This window comes from Colossoma macropomum, unplaced genomic scaffold (genome assembly GCF_904425465.1).
Source record: "Colossoma macropomum unplaced genomic scaffold, Colossoma_macropomum, whole genome shotgun sequence".
In the NCBI taxonomy this organism is placed as follows: domain Eukaryota; kingdom Metazoa; phylum Chordata; class Actinopteri; order Characiformes; family Serrasalmidae; genus Colossoma; species Colossoma macropomum.
Window position 1 is genome coordinate 24,232,097 of NW_023494786.1, and position 15,978 is coordinate 24,248,074.

General features: G+C 38.2%; 1 protein-coding gene across 3 annotated transcripts; it reads right to left on the reverse strand.

The window, feature by feature from the left end:
• Positions 1-209: 209 nt before the first annotated feature.
• On the reverse strand, positions 210-15,461 carry LOC118803931 (protein sel-1 homolog 3). Of its 3 annotated transcripts, none has more exons than XM_036564487.1 (23): positions 15,220-15,461; positions 12,130-12,622; positions 11,755-11,881; positions 11,526-11,647; positions 9,425-9,540; positions 9,248-9,312; positions 9,030-9,162; positions 8,174-8,306; positions 7,926-8,069; positions 7,624-7,820; positions 6,809-6,988; positions 6,113-6,232; positions 5,857-5,997; positions 5,646-5,708; positions 4,830-5,003; positions 4,328-4,455; positions 3,866-3,949; positions 3,678-3,768; positions 3,373-3,460; positions 2,246-2,355; positions 1,876-2,003; positions 1,668-1,770; positions 210-508 (listed from the first exon to the last, which is right to left on the reverse strand). In XM_036564487.1, the coding sequence occupies exons 1-23, from the start codon at positions 15,271-15,273 to the stop codon at positions 356-358; spliced, it is 3,147 nt and encodes a 1,048-aa protein (XP_036420380.1). In that variant the 5' UTR covers positions 15,274-15,461; the 3' UTR covers positions 210-355. The 3 variants fall into 3 exon arrangements, with proteins under 3 accessions (XP_036420380.1, XP_036420386.1, XP_036420389.1); XM_036564493.1 differs by having other exon boundaries at positions 15,369-15,439; XM_036564496.1 differs by lacking the exon at positions 15,220-15,461 and having other exon boundaries at positions 12,130-12,440; positions 12,530-12,589.
• Positions 15,462-15,978: the final 517 nt, after the last annotated feature.

Consider the following 15,978-nt stretch of genomic DNA (forward strand, 5'->3'; position numbering starts at 1 on the left):
ACAGAACTTAACCAACTGACACATTCGCTTGTGTACATTTAAGTAGTTAAACTACTATTAAGAGTTTATTTTAGTGCTGTGTTTTGTATATTAATGTGCTACTCTACTCAGGATGTACTACTAAAATGGAAGTGAAAAATAAGAAGCAAAGTCCATTTCTAGTTTAAAACTTTTTAATTTTAAAGACTGTTCAGCTTGTCCAGCTGAGTCAACGCAACCTAAGTAATCATTAAAAAATACACACAACTCCTAAATATACTGAGCGTATCTTTCAAGTAATGAAATCCTGACATCCTTTGGGAATCTCATCATAAACCTGCTAACAAACCAGTGAGCATAAACACTAAAGAGCTGCTCACACTTCTGAAGACTCTTCCTGCTCTGTTGGCTGGCTGGCATCGGAGGGCGCTGAGTTCTGCTGACCGGACACTGACCTCTGGCGGAGTATGGCAGGGATGATTCTGAAAAAGGACAGAGTAGCAACAGCAACTGCCACAGCACTCAGGAGCTGTAGCAACAAAAAAGCCAGAATGAAGAAAAATTAATCAGTTGCAAAAGAAGAAGAAAAAAAGAAGATAAAAGCAGCTGCTTAAAAGGGAAATTCACATATTTTTCTACATTTCTGCATTATTACATTGTTGAGATCTAAACATTCAGTGGTTTGACGTAAAATGCTCTGGTCTAAATAAACTTCTGCCACTAAAAGCCTCACCTAGAGTTATGTAATTTAATGCAAGTTATTACCTCAAATGGGTACAAATATGTTGCCTGATGCCTCAGACATTGTTTTATCATAGTGTTGAGACAGTTTTAGCTTAAAACTTATTTTTAAAAATTCTTCATGGACGACGGGTACAGGTACAGTGTTGTAAGGAAAAGTAAAATGCATTTGTGTTGTAGACGTAGTGATCTCTGGTTCCTATCAATACCACTTTAAAGAAATCTGACACAGTAAGTTTCTCTACAATGATGCATTTCATATCAAACCACTCTGAATGATGTTTCTCAACAAAAGCACAAATATCACTGTTTTAACAAAACCTTCTCTAAAATGGTAACTTCACAGGAGAAGAAAAAGACTAACAATGTTCATAAAGGTACAGTTTTTTGGAAAGGTTTGAACACCCCTGTTCCAATGATGTATTTTGTCGATTTTCTAAGTGAAGCTAATTTAACACATTCTATACAGAGAACACACTTAAGTATGGCATTTTTGCTGCATGTTTTAGCGCACAATTTATATGCATTGGTTGAGTTTAAAACATAGCCAAAAACCACATCAAATAAAAAAAAAAAAATCATTTTTTATTTTTCATTATGGTAATTTCAGCAAATAACAGTAATTGTGCACTGAACTGTGCAGAAGTGTGTTCTCTGTAGGGCATGTGTGTTTTTAAATTAATGTAATTTGAGCAGGGGCACCCAAACTTTTGTATATGACTGTATGTTAATGTACTAATATTTTATTACAAGTCATTTTGGACCATTTCTATCAGTCCCTTCATTATCAAATGTTCACATGCAAAATGCAGCTGTCATATTCAAATGAGGCTTTGGTTTAACAGCCGTGATATGCAATCATCAACGCACTATAAGTCTAAGACCAAATAATTACACATAATGTCTACATAAAGTCACTGAAAACAGCAGGTTGGAAACATACAAACCTTTACAGTAGAACGTCCAAGTGTTTGTATAGACTGTAAATGTGAAGTGAGCAGAGCAAGAGTACAGGGAAGGTGTGCCTCATCACTGTTGGAGTCTCGACATCTATAGGGAAAAAACAAGAAGAGCCATAAATTAATGTTCCAAGCAGTGCTGATTCACCTTATTTCACAGCTCAAAAAGCATGGTAAGCATGTACGGCTAGCATACCTTTGGTACAGAGTGGTAAGAAGTGTGAGCTTATCTGAAAAATAATGTTGCAGTAAATTCAGTTCAGAGAGTAGAGTGGCAGTTAATCTCTCCCCTTCCTGAACAAGCAGACCCAAACTGTACCAGCCCTGCATGAAATATGAACAAGAGCATCCATAATCAGAAACTGATGCATGGAAGAATCCTAACAAGTTAAGACGACTACAGGACCTTTAAGGCTGTATTTAGTTGGCCACTAAAATAAGTCAGGTTGGCAAATGATCATGATCATACAGTCACTTAATCCAGTATACAATTAAAAAAATAAATAGTACAAATAAATACTAAATAATAATTCGATCTGCAGCCTCACAGTCCTAGTGTGTGTTACCTGTGGGTCGTTTCTGAGTGCTGCTTCTTTGTACATCTCAGCCGCATCAGAAAGGTCTCTTTTGCCCCGAGTGTGCTCCTCATAGAACAGGTCACCCATTTTCACCAAAGCTGACCATAATAGAAAAAGAGAGTAGTACATCATAAACAAAAGTAGTCATATTAAATACAATTTACAGTCATACGCAAAAGTATGAACACCCCTGTTCATGTTACATTTTGTTGATTTTCTAAGTGAAAATAAAGACAAACCCTCTACATAAAAACTTAAGCGTGGCATTTGTCTGAAAATTTGAGTGCACAATTTTATATTTATTTATAGAGTTTAACATGTTAAATAAAACAAAACATCAAATATAAAATGTGCTCTAACGTTTGCACAGGCCACAACTGATGTTTTATTCTTTTTCCAATATGTTAAATTCAGCAAACAACACTGTGTTTTTTAAATTCTGCTCTTGGTTGCATTATGACAGTCAGTAATGCTGTGTTTGAGTGGTGTTGGAAAATGAGAAATATGAATTTTCCCACTTAAAATTACACTCACTCAAAGAAGATGACACGTGTTACCGAAATGTGACATAACACAACCTTTATCCTCTTCTACCAGTAAAAACGATAAACTTGCAGTGAATGTGAAAAATATATATATACCCGATGGTCTTCTGCCTGGTCTATGTAGTTTATTATACAGCAATTCAAAAACAGAATATATTTTCTTTAGACTTTCTTTCTTAATTTTGTGTGTGGTGGGCATCTTCCATAAAACTCCCAGACAGATTGAAGTCATATTTACTAGCAGAGACAATTCATGAAACGAGAGCTACCCTGTAAAAATATTTCCGGCAATGCGATCACATGATTGAGAGTGACGAGGGATTCATTCCTCCTTTATGCAGGCAACAGACAGTCAAGTCCCATTCACAACAGAGGAAAATTCAGCTCATTTCACTAAACCTTAGCAGTTATTTTTTCCCCTCCTTCATTATTACAGCAAACTTGTGAACTTTATTCAACTCCGGAGGCCACACAGAGAGCATAAAATGCAGGGCAGTAAATGTCACATTAAATATTTAACTGGACATGGTCTCTCTTTGCATGTAAAACTGAAGAAACATAATGAATTACCATAAGAAGCAGGATACTGGCTCTGAATAGAAAGGTTGTAGTATCGTAACATACACTGTGTCACAAATGCTGGATTCAAGGATCCTCCCTGACAGAGTGGAGCAGAAGACACATGCAGACATCATTTTTACCATATTCTGTAGCTCAACAAGCAGTGACATCATCTAGAAGGTCTATGTATATGCTAACAACCTTTCTCTACAATCAAAGCAAACATTCTGACACAAACACTGAACAACTTATACTAACTTAAAATGATCAAATAGGTAACATGACTTTCATGATTAGGCAAAAGACTGACTCACCTCATTGTGCTCACACAAGAATGCCATGTTAAACTGAGCTGCTGCAAATCCACACTCAGCGGACATCAGGTAATATATCATTGCCATGAACCTGTGAAAGAAAAATCTAAATGACTTCACCAACAACTTAGCTAGTCAAACAGTGCTAATATAAAGTGCAAATTTATTTAAAAAAAGGTTGTGTTTACCAGTTCCCTTTAAGATAGGCATTCAGGCCTTTCCTTAAGACTGTGCCAAGATATCCATTCTGCTCAGATGCCCATTTAGCCCACCTAAATCCAATGACAAAATATGCACATTACCAAGATATAGGATTTTAAAGGAATGGATTAATGAAAAATGCAATTTACATAAAGTTTCCCTTATCTCAAATGTAGTCAATTAGCCAAGTTATGTTTGGTGACAATTTTGCTTTAGTACTGCACTGAAGCTACTAGGCTAGTATAATAAAAGTTTTTTCACCAAAAATTTGAGTGACAACAGACTTCCATTATTTTTTAACTGCATTACCTTTGTAGATCCAGTGCAAAACTGAAAGATTACACTTGGATTAAGGAGGAAAATTTTTGGTGAACCATTCTCTAAACTTCCATTAAGGGAAAATGTTTCACAGTATTAATAAGGCTAAGCACAGCTGAAGTCCAACTTACAGAACAGCACTTGATGGATGCCGCGCCACATAACCAGGAATCCCCCGACTCCAAATTTCAGCCAGTTCAATGCCTCCATTTAAGTGGCCTCTCTGGGCTGACTTCAGGAAGTACTTATAAGCCTTAACCTGGAGACAGAACAAAGTAAAGACAGTATTAAAATCTAAAAACTTAAATTTGCAAAGTATTCTTGTGCTTTATAAGACAAAAACTACATAATACAAAATGCACTAATTCAAAGTGGTTTTGAAGAGCTTAGGAGAAAGATAAATGCTGTCTGATATGTTCTTTTCCAAATCTTAGATAACATCTTGAGATATATCTAATTATCAAAATCACACTCTATAAATGATAAAAACAAGAACTGTCTGTTTAGGGGAAGCTGATACATCAGATATAATGCTAAACACTAATGTTACTGTTACCACCTTAAATTAATAAAGAAAGGCAAATGAGTAAATATGTAGATAAATAAACACCAGTAACATCTGTTTGCACACACTTTGTCAACTGGTTGTCCAGGATAGAGGCCTTGCGAGTGAAGTACTCCTAAATTCATGGCAGCATCAGGATTCCCCAGGAGGTCAGCCTGTTCCCAAAGCTCTGCTGCTCGCTCATAGTTCCTCTCAAACTGCTCATAGTACCAGCCCAAAGCTGTGATGGCTGGAGCAAAGCCCTGCGGTGATGAAGCACAGCTGATTCAGTCAACAGCTCAATAGTCTTTAAGCATTTCACAGCCTACTACTATCAATATGGGCTTCATAGCATAGTATCACAACTAAGAATTATGCATAAGTTTATGAAGAAATGAGAAATAAGTAATGTTTTTGGTTAAAATAAATGAAAATAAAAAATAAATGAATGTAAGATGAGGTAATGGCTGTTAACTTAAATTGGTCACCAACGGTGGTCCTGGAGATCTACCTTCCTACCTTACCACAATCTGCCACACTTGCTTCAGCAAATTAACAACTTCTGAAGTTCTTGACTGGCTGGATCAGTGCATTATGTTAAGTGAGGGAAGGGCAGCATCAGCATATTAGATGTAACTAAACTCTGCAGGAAAGGAGATCTCCAGCAGGAGGGCTGGTGTCCACTACCTTAATTCATAAGGAAACATATTGTTTGCATAAATGTTGCTGCTGGAGAAAAAAACATTTTTTTCCCAACTGAAAACATCAGCTGACCCTCATGTTCTATGAACATTTCATGGTGAATAGGGCAAATGGTCCAAAATTATGGAAATCTGAAGCTTTTTTTATGACATGGATGATTCAATACTAAAACAAAGGAATGTTTATAGCTTATGGACTTGTACCTGCTCCATTGCTTTTTTCAAGAAGGTGACTGCTTTTGGCACATCTTGAGGAACTCCTTGACCCTGAAATTAAGGCCCAGAAATGCTAATTTTGCTAACAGTGAATAAAAGTGAACAAACAACTAACTGGTGGCTACCAACTACCATTCATTATTAGCCATGTTTGCATATTTGGTTAAACCACTCTTTGCAGCAGAACAGAGATTCGAACCGTGAGCAGGACGATGGCATAGTCGTACATGGACACAGGGTTCTGCAGTCTGGTAGCCCCTCTCTCGTAGTGCCTCACAGCTGTCTGGATATCTGAAGTTACACCCTGCTGCCCCCAGAACAGCATCCGGGCTATCGCTTGCTGAAGAGCCAAACATTTAAAAAGACACAAGCACAAACTTGCAGGAAAGATTCTTGAAGGAAATTTTCTGGGTAAATTTGTCACCTGCAGGGTGTGCTGTGCTGACATTCTTTACCTCAGCGTCTGCTACCCCGTTGCGTGCCTGTAGTTTAAGCCAGTGAAAAATATCATCATTCTCATTGGTTTGGGCCTTTAGCGTGTCCTCATCGTTCAGGAATATTGACTCAACAAATGTCTACAACACAGAAAACATTTAATTAAGTTACACCAGCGATGTTTGTCATATAACTCTTAGAGCCAGATGTCCTCTTCAGTATGTGCTCAGTTGGCTGCCAAGTGACATATTTACACTGCTGTTGGTGTTTCTGCAAACTTTTGTACAGTCTGTGCTGAATGACTGATTCGGCTCTTAAAAACAGCAGTGACAGCAACATTACCCTCAAAAATCTGTCATCACCAGCGAGTCCAAAAGCATGGTGTGATTTTATTTTTACTTACTGTCCAACACAAGTGGACAAATTTGGTCAAAAGTGCAGATTCTAAACTTATGAAAGTTCAAATGTTAGGATCACTTGTTTTTGGCATGTGTCTAACATTTTTTTGAGATCAAAACATCAAGAGAAAGGCTGGAAATGCAGACTCAAACCTGTCAATAGAGAATGTAATTTAAGTAAATTCATTACAAACATGTAATTATTACATAACTGTGTAATTACATTAAGTAATTATGTAATCCTAATCAAATGTATAGCAAAGCAACAATAAAAACTCTAGATTGCTCAGAGCTAAATACCATATTGCACCCAAGTACCTGTTTTGAGGAGGGACTGAGACGATCCGATGAAGTTTGCTTAGCGATGTTGGAGTAATAGGCGTAGGAGAGGTCATGGTCTGGGGGCACACCCTGGTCACCAACATGGTGCAGGTTTCCAAGACGGAGGAGAGCCAGCCTACAGTCTTTCTGAGCTGCCAACAATGACAGCTGCCATGCCTAAAGTTACACAGACAGAAGACATGGTAACTGATAACTGAAACTCGGCCTTTTCAGTTCTGGGTCTTTACAAGTTTGAAAACTACATGTTTAATTGATTGTCAGCGTGAAAATAAGCCAATACATCCTCCATATGGAACAGACTTACATATGGCACTTTGATCACAGTTTCTATCTTTAAATCTGATTTTAATCATCCTAATTATTTTTATATGATTTTTAATTGAATGTTTTTTCTCTTTTAAAGTCTCTTGTTTAAATCATGTTTTAATAAAGTTTTTAATTTCTATTCTCCTTTGCTTTATGTTACTTTTTAAATGACTTCATATTTTCTTTTCTGTAAAGCACTTTGAATGACAGCAGTGTATGAAAGGTACCATATAAATCCACATACCTTGCCTTGCCTTCTATTTATTTGCTGAATTTAACATACTAATATGCTAGAACCTTTGCACTGGCTATATTTTACATTTTATTTTTTCCCCAATTTATTAAATTAATCAAATAAGCAGTAATTGTGCATTAAAGTTCAGAAGTGTGTTCTCTGTAAAGGATGTGTTAACTTTTCACTTACAAAATCCAAACAAAACATAATTCGACCCTAGGTGCCCACACTTTCACAAACGACTACACACCTTATAGGGCTGCTTTTTAACAAGTCCACTGCTGTGGAAAACAGAGGAGAGATGAAGAGCTCGGTTGTCTCCTAAGCATCCTGCTTGTAAAAGAGGAGCCATCAGCCTGTTTATCACCTCCACACTGCCATGCCTGATCAGCTTACGCAGGACAGCAGCATACAGAGCCCGGCCAACAGCTGCTGGATCAACTGTGCCTAAACACATGGACGAGTGGACACAGTGATTTCAGCCAGTCATTTCAACCAATTTACAGTTTAATCATTCAGTCACATGCACTTTTTATTTTGGGTGACCCTTACCGTATTTATCGCAGAGGATCTTGATCACCTGAGCCACCATACGTCTCAGAGGTTTGCTGAAGGTTTCAGAAGAGCTGCATTCTGCCCTTGTGGATCCTGGATTATTTTTTAGTATCAGCTCTGTGTATACATCAATAGAATTATCTGAAAAAAAGAAACAGAAATGACCACAATGGGGAAAGTAGATATCTTGACCAGTTCCAGGTTTGCAGGAAAGCATGCCATCTTGTGGACACAGAGAGACTTACCTGGTCTCTTTGCAGTCACTGCACTGCAAGAGTCAGCTATTTTGTGATCAACTTTTAATTTAAACTCCTTGCAGGTCTGGATCCATCCAGATACATTCACCATTCTTACTAGTTGGGGAACCTGGAGATCTGGCTGTATAAAAATGAATAAATATATTTAAAAAATAGAGCAGGAAATTGCATGTGGTTTGATGCAAGTAACCAGACATCTAAAGCGTTTAATACCTCAGAAAGCTATAAATACAATTCCCGCTGACAATGCTTGACATTTTATATATATATATATATATATATATATATATGGGTTTATACCAAAGAAAACTTTCCTGCTATTTTACCATTATTAACATTACATATAAAACTCAGAAAACGTGTAGATTCACTGGACATTTTGGATATGTTATAGAGACTGCAACTTCCGGTACCTATGTCCTCCAATGTAAATACGTTGGCAAGTCGCTCTACAATGTAACAACTCACAGCAAACTATGAGTTTGAACAATTTATTTACATGCTAACAGTTGAATTATGCAGAAAGTATAAAATAATCTGTTACCCTTTAACAGCAGCATAGCTAGGATCCTATGGGCTCCCCATACAAAAACTTCAATGAATAGATAAAAAATTACTATGCACGTTGCTTATTTATTTACTAAAGCTATGTAACTAAGCTGTTGCCCTAATGTAGGCTGATGGTTAGACTATATTATTGAGTTATAGTAGCTATGCACAAGTCATGGGTCTAAATAAAGGAATCTGATAAATGTTAGAGTTGCCTTGTCTGTGCTGCTTGTAGTTACACAACTGTTTTTAATACAAATGTTAATACCAAAAGGTACACAAAATGTCATCTTACCAGGTTCAGTGAAGGAATCCTTGATCGGTAATACATGGTGGGTCCATAAAACCCTTTAATTCCTTTTATGAATTTACCTCCACCAACCACAAAGTAGCCATCTGTATCATCCAACTTCACTGCTATACTAAATCTGTTCAAAAGACCAGATGCTTTGAATGGTACATGAAGTAAAGACCTGTTCGCTCATAAGACAGACATAAAATACAAAATCTTACATGTGCTCTGAGGAGTAAACGAGTGGATCTTTATGTCCATCAGTGCATGCCACTGTGATATTCCCCTATGACAAATAAAAAACAAAGATATCACTACAGATATTACATTCTACCATCAACTAAACATTCACTACATATACAGTTCATTTTACACATGCCAATGATATCAGTTCTGACCATTCTGCCCTTCAGCTCCAGACTGATAAGGCACCACAAGCCTAAAGGCACAGTGAACTGAGAGAGAAACGCTGAGGAAAGGCCATTCTCCCCCTGCAGCTGCACGTGGATCTGACCTACACAATAAACAACCAAGAGTATCCTTGATGAATATATAGGCTGTACATGAAAAAATCTGTCACTGTCACTGTTGACAACAGAACATTTTGAGTAAATCAAAAAAGGCTATGAGGCAAAATTGCATATACAGTTCTGCACATAAGTTTACATACTCCTGGCTGAATTTTAAGATTGTAAGATATTTACCAAAGATATTAATTTTACGAGTTGTGCTTAGATGAAGGAATTTATCATCACACAATGTTGCATGTATTATATTAACCATAGATGTTGCACAGTCAAAAGTTTGCACCTCCTTGTATGTTCATTGAGATCACTGTTAAGGTTAAGAATCTGCTCCACTAAATGCATCACATTCCCGCACTAAAATATGAGGAAAGCAAAAGAGTACTAAACAAAGCCTGATAAAGAAGTGAAAAACAGTGGTTCTGTGGCTACCAAGCCAAAATCAGACAGAGCCAGAGAGATTTCTGAACAACTGCCAGGAAAATTGTGCGAGATACAAAGAAAAACCCAAAAGCAACCTCTGCTCAAATACAGGCTTCTCTGAAACAAAGTGATGGGGTCACTTCAGAATGTACAATAAAAACACACTTAAACAAAAATTGGCTGCTAAAAAGGCATTTTTTCACCCACACAAACAGCCAACTTGCAATATACCAAACAGCATCTAGTGCAGTGGTCAGCAATCCTCTTCCTGAAGACCTACTCTCCTATAGAGTTTAGTTCCAACTTGCATTTAACATGCTGCCTCTCCCCCTAGCAACCACTTATGCATCAGATCCAACCAATCGAGAATTTCAGAATTACCTGGAGCAGGTGAAGCAGATTGCAGTTGGAACTAGACCAGGTTGTTGACCACTGATCTAGAGAAACATCAAGACTTCAGGAATGAAGTCATTTGGAGTGATGACTGGTCACTACCATAAGAATGTTTGGAGAAGGAGCAAACGAAAAGAAACCCAAGGTCCATGAAAAGAAACACACCATGCCTACCACAAGGCACAGAGATGGACCTCTGCTCCTCTAAAGGTTTGTCAGATACACTGACACAAGAAATTAGGTCACATTTGATGGCAAGATGAACACAGCAGATTATCAAAAAATCTTGGAGCAGAGTTTGCATGCATCAGCCCAGAAGCTGCGGATGGGGCGCCAAGTTACATCTACAAGCTTCATCCGGAAATGAAGTGAAGGCTCTGGAGTGGCTCTTGCAGTCCCTGGACCTAAACATCACATTTTAGGGAAAACTGAAGCATGCAAAAGCAAGGCAACTAAGAAGTTTACAGGACCTGGAGGCTTTTTTGCCAAGAAGAGTGAGCATTTTCACTATATAAATGAGTGTTTTGTATGATCACTCTTATTAAAAAAAAGGTAAATAGCTTTATGAATTCAGCCAGGGGTACGTAAACCTATGAGCAGACCTGTAAATGATATATGTTACTTACTGTAAGAGATCCCAAAGAAGAGTTTAAAATACTGTTGATATCATATCAAAATCTGCACATGCCAGCTGTCTTCCACATTGTGTAAACATTTTGTGGACTGATGGAAATGGAACAAAATTACTTGGAATAAACACTTGTTACAATAAAAGTTAAGGACATTTTCTGCTCCTCCTGTGAAGTTTTCACTTCGGAGATACAATGTTTCATTATGATAGCGACAATATGCATTATTATCATGCAAACTTCCAATAAAACATTGTCAGTTCCTCTAGCTGTCCAAATTGCCCAGCACAGTTTGGTCATTCTCTCTGCCCAAACACACTTGCTAAACCTGCTGATCAAGTGGTGTGTTTGAGTTGGAAAATCTCCAAACTGTGTTGGACACATCACATCACCCCTCTAGGATGGGAACTGGTTAACCCTGCTCTAGACTCTAAATTTTTAAAAGACTTTGTTTGTTTTTAGACCGAATAATCAAGTTTAAGTGATGGTAACAGCCCACTCACATTCAATTAAAATAAGGAATCTATTACCTGATCTTGTGAGGAACAAGGAGGGTGTGGCATATTCCTTTTGAGAGTCTACATGGTGTAAAAGTCCACACAGATGGTCTCTGCATGGTTCTTCTAATAATACCCACATTGAGAAGGCACACCTGAGGGAAAAAAGACATCAATGCTTCAGATTGTGCAGCTTTCAATTGTTGTAGCATCTTTTTACCCCACAAGAGGTCACTAAAAAACAAAAACCTCTATGAATTACCAAGGATATGAGATTGCTTTGAGCCGCAGGCCTTCTAGCATTTCATTTCTGTAAGGCTGCAGAGTTTTAGTGATGCCAAAATGCTCCCCAGTGGATCCATATAATGAGGACAGCAGAGTGGCGACCTCTAAAGAAATCAAAATCGACATCTTATTCACACATTCAGTGCATTTTCTCCTGAATGAAACAGATTGTCATAGAATTCTGTTCAACAAAATTGCTTTTTGCAACTTTCCAAGCATGATGCTTAGCATCAGTCAGCCAGATGTTAAATAAAGATGAATCATCCTGCCAGTTCTAATAGATCTGGAAGGTGCTTTGCAAAAGCAGTGACAGTGATCAAATACATCCCAAAACTGATTTTTCAATCCTCACCATTTTCTTTTGGGCACTGCCATCTACCTCCGAAAACTTTCCAATGCATCTCTGTGTCCCATCTGAGGCATAACCGGTGCTGTTTGAAAGGGCGACCGAGTGGACTCTGAACATTCAGGGGCACCATTGTCCTGGCAAAAGATGACCTGTCAGGTTCAGCAGCCGCACTTTTGCTCACCCAGCCTCGTAAAAGACATGTTAGCACCCAGGAGGAAACTTGTATGCTCCAGTCTGGTTGATAGACCAGCCAGTCAGGGAAATGAAGTAATACCAGTCTGATCCTGTGGGGGCCAGGCACGCAGCGCCACCATCTGTGGAAGATCATTAAAGTGGATCCAGAGTCGAAAGACACCAAACCCTGCAGGTGGACCATTGAAGGTTCTTTACATGAGTACTGGACCTGAATGGGGTAAGCTGACTCCGGCACTTCAGGAGGGTTTAAAAACATGATTGTATCTGAGCTGTCCTGGTTTAGGCACATACTGGCAAGTACCTGAGTGAGAAAAAGCAGACACAGAAAAAGTAGAAATACCAGTCAGACCATTATGGCTACAGTCTTTATGGCAGACTATTATCTATTATGGCCACAGATTACAGTCTTAAAAATAAAGGTTCCTAAATGGCTCTTGGTTTGGATGTATTTGTCTAGTTTGATGTCTCTGCATGTCTACATGCATGTATGTTCCAGGAAAAAAAAATTACTGTTATGTTCTGCCGTTGAAAAGTTTGGGATCACTGTTTTCATTAATAAAAAGACATTTGTTGCAGGTGCATGTATAAGATATTTCCATTATGCTACTACTTTACATTTTCTTGTCCAGAAAGATTGACAGAGCTATAGACAACTTTATAGCTGAGAAAGATGTGTAACAGTGGAGTCCCATCCACCTTTCTCCAGTCAATCTCCACGGATCTACTGCCCTTCATCACTCTTCTCATAAACAACTCCTTGTCATCAGGTCAAGTTCCATCAACTTTCAAGACTGCAAGAGTGCTTCCCATCCTGAAGAAGCCCATGCTTGACAGCTCTGACATCAACAGCTACAGACTGGTATCACTTCTTTCTTTCCTTTGAAAAATTTTTGAACATGCAGTCTATAATCAACTGTCCCTCTTTCTCAGGCAGCAAGATCAGCCAAACTGTCATCTATTCTGATTCTTCTTGACCTCTCAGTAGCTTTTGACACGCTCAACCATACAATCCCTCTGGATGTCCTCACCAACTTTGGAATCACTGGCTTTGCGTGGAAGTGGTTCAAGTCCTATCTGGAGGGTCGCTCTTATCTTATCTTAACATTTGGAGGATCTGACCCTTTCTCACTCAAGAGGCCACCCAGGTGCTAGTTTAGTGTCTTGTCATCTTTAGGCTCAACTACTGCAACTCGCTCTTGGCTGGTCTTCCTATTCAGCCCATCAAGCCTCTGCAACTCATCCAGAATGCAGCAGCATGGCTTGTCTTCAATCTTCTTAAGTTCAGTCACGTCACTCCACTGCTGCACTCCCTTCACTGTCTTCCTGTAGCTGCACGCATCAGACTTAAAACACTGATGCCTACGAAGCCAAACACGGACCAGCTGCTCCCTATGCAATGGCAATGGTCAAAACTCAAACTGTACCTCAAGCCCTGTCTAGCTTCAAGTACAGCTTGGCTTGACTGTGGAAGACAAGCATCAAGACTTTTCTCTGTCCTGGCACCCAGGTGGTGGAACGAACTCCCTCTGGCTGTCTGAACAGCAGACTCTCTCGCGGTCTTCAAATGCAGACTGAAGACACATCTCTTTTTACAGCACTTAAGTGAGCACTGAGTTAAGTATTCTTTGTAAAGTATTGTACTGCACTTATTGAAATGTATTGCTCTGTGCTAATTTTAATTCTGTTCCTTTTTCTATAGGTATCAACATGGGCTTTTGTTTCAAGCAATATCTGAGCACAGGACTAATTTTCTCTCTAACCTATTTGTAACTAGCAAAGATATTTTCTCTAGGTAGACTCTTTGTAAGTCGAATGCTGTAAATGTAAATATAAATTAAGTTTTAATAAAAGTAGAATCTAAAATGTCTTAATTAAGAGGTGATTCAATCTCAAGGCAGATAAGTTATGCAGCACAAATGGCTATAAATAATTACAGTATATTATTGATCATGCAATCAAGAGTCCATTGAGTGTTTGTTTCATCTAAAAGGACCACTCAAAATAAAGTGTCACCAAAAACATCTCTAAAATTTTGAATAAAACATTGTTAAATATCTTCTGGTGTCTAGCATTTCAGTCTACACTGTATAAGTTACTAGTAAAAAAATAAAAGCAATTATTAATGACGAATGATTCCAATCTTTTAAACAGTACTGTAACAGGTATTGAACTTATGTGCAGTTTTTTTTTTCTTTAAGGTTCTGCACGCTCTTGCATCTCATGCAAAAGGGTCTTTAAGGAATCATCCATTAAAAGTTTCCTTAGGGAACCAAAAGTGGTTTTACTATGGCATCCATCCATGGTATCTTTGGGTGTACAGCTAAAACCTTATTTTTTCCCCCATAGTGATGCAGCACAGATACTACTTCATAGAAAAATATAGAGCTACATGCAGTTTTGGGTTCAAAGTAGTCTTGTACAGCACATATAACACTGCTAACGTATTGCTAGCATAAAATTACTGTTTACCTTCTAACTTAATAGCTAGTATTCTAGCTATACTAGCTTCAGTTATCCATGTTCCTGCACCTGAGGGAGGATAGTGCAATGTGATGGTGAATGAAACATCACCAGCCACAACATTCAAGCATGGAGCAGTAAAACAGTTCCATGGTAAATATATAATGGAACACCTTCTGTTGATGATCAGAACACATAAATAACAGCATAACTGTTGGACATAATTGCATTGTGGTACTAGTGAATATTAAAAGTTTTTAAAAGTAACATTGTTGTTTCATTCAGTCTCCTCATGGAAGGGAGGGTAATATTTGTGCTGTTTAAACAAAACAAAATAAACTGCTTTAAGAAAAATGTAAACTAGAGAAGATGCATTTGAAAGACCGAATTATTTCTTTAATGTCCTGTTTCACTAATGTGCTGTAGGAGACTACTCACGGAAAGAATGACTTGAAGGCCCAGCCAACAGCGGTTCCACTGGAATTGTCCCATATTTAGAGGAGAAATAGTCCAATATAAAATATCCAATAGCAAATACACAGTTTCTGGTTAAGTATAAAAGCTGCAAATATGAATTATTTAAGTACCTAGTTGGCCCTGAACAGTACTTTCACATCCATGTCTGCTTTAACCCATGTTCTACAACAATTCACCAAGTCAGTTTGACCTACAATACTGATCTCAATGTAGGTGTGCAGTATTAGCTGATAAAACGGAAGAATATCCTGTTTGGTTCACACAGGGCGAAACCTGGGCAAACAGATTTCGCAGCTCCACCCGCAAACGCAAACTGTCCTGCCAGTTAAGCTCAGTCTTAAACGGCTAGGAAACTCTTGGTGAATGAATGCATAAAACCCAAAAGCAGGGCCATTACCCAGTCATGTCCCATCCCAATCAGATACAATCCCCTTCAGTTTTGTCACAAGTTCCCGATCCAAGTCCTGGAGTATTGCTTACCCCACACATTTTAATGTCTTCCCTGTTAATTAATCAGCCATTGATAAATTGCACAAACATCATTCTTCAAGGTTTCATACAGTAGAAAAAATAGTGTTCAGTGTACATATGGCGTGGAAAAGTTAGGGCCTCCGTTAAGTTATTTAATTTTGAGTCAATACGGCCATTGAGCACAAGTTACTTATATTTCAGTGTTAGCAAAGAAGAGCAGAAAAAATACTTGACAAATTACACAGAAAC

What these genes read in the sequence shown, in the direction of transcription:
- LOC118803931 (XM_036564487.1), bottom strand. Translation starts at nt 15,273, where the DNA reads ATGGGACAATTCCAGTGGAACCGCTGTTGGCTGGGCCTTCAAGTCATT. An exon ending in CTTGTTCCTCACAAGATCAG is followed by an intron (nt 9,541 to 11,525) that starts GTAATAGATTCC and finishes TTTATTGTGTAG; the next exon opens with GTCAGATCCACGTGCAGCTG. An exon ending in GCCTATCTTAAAGGGAACTG is followed by an intron (nt 3,769 to 3,865) that starts GTAAACACAACC and finishes TTTCTTTCACAG; the next exon opens with GTTCATGGCAATGATATATT.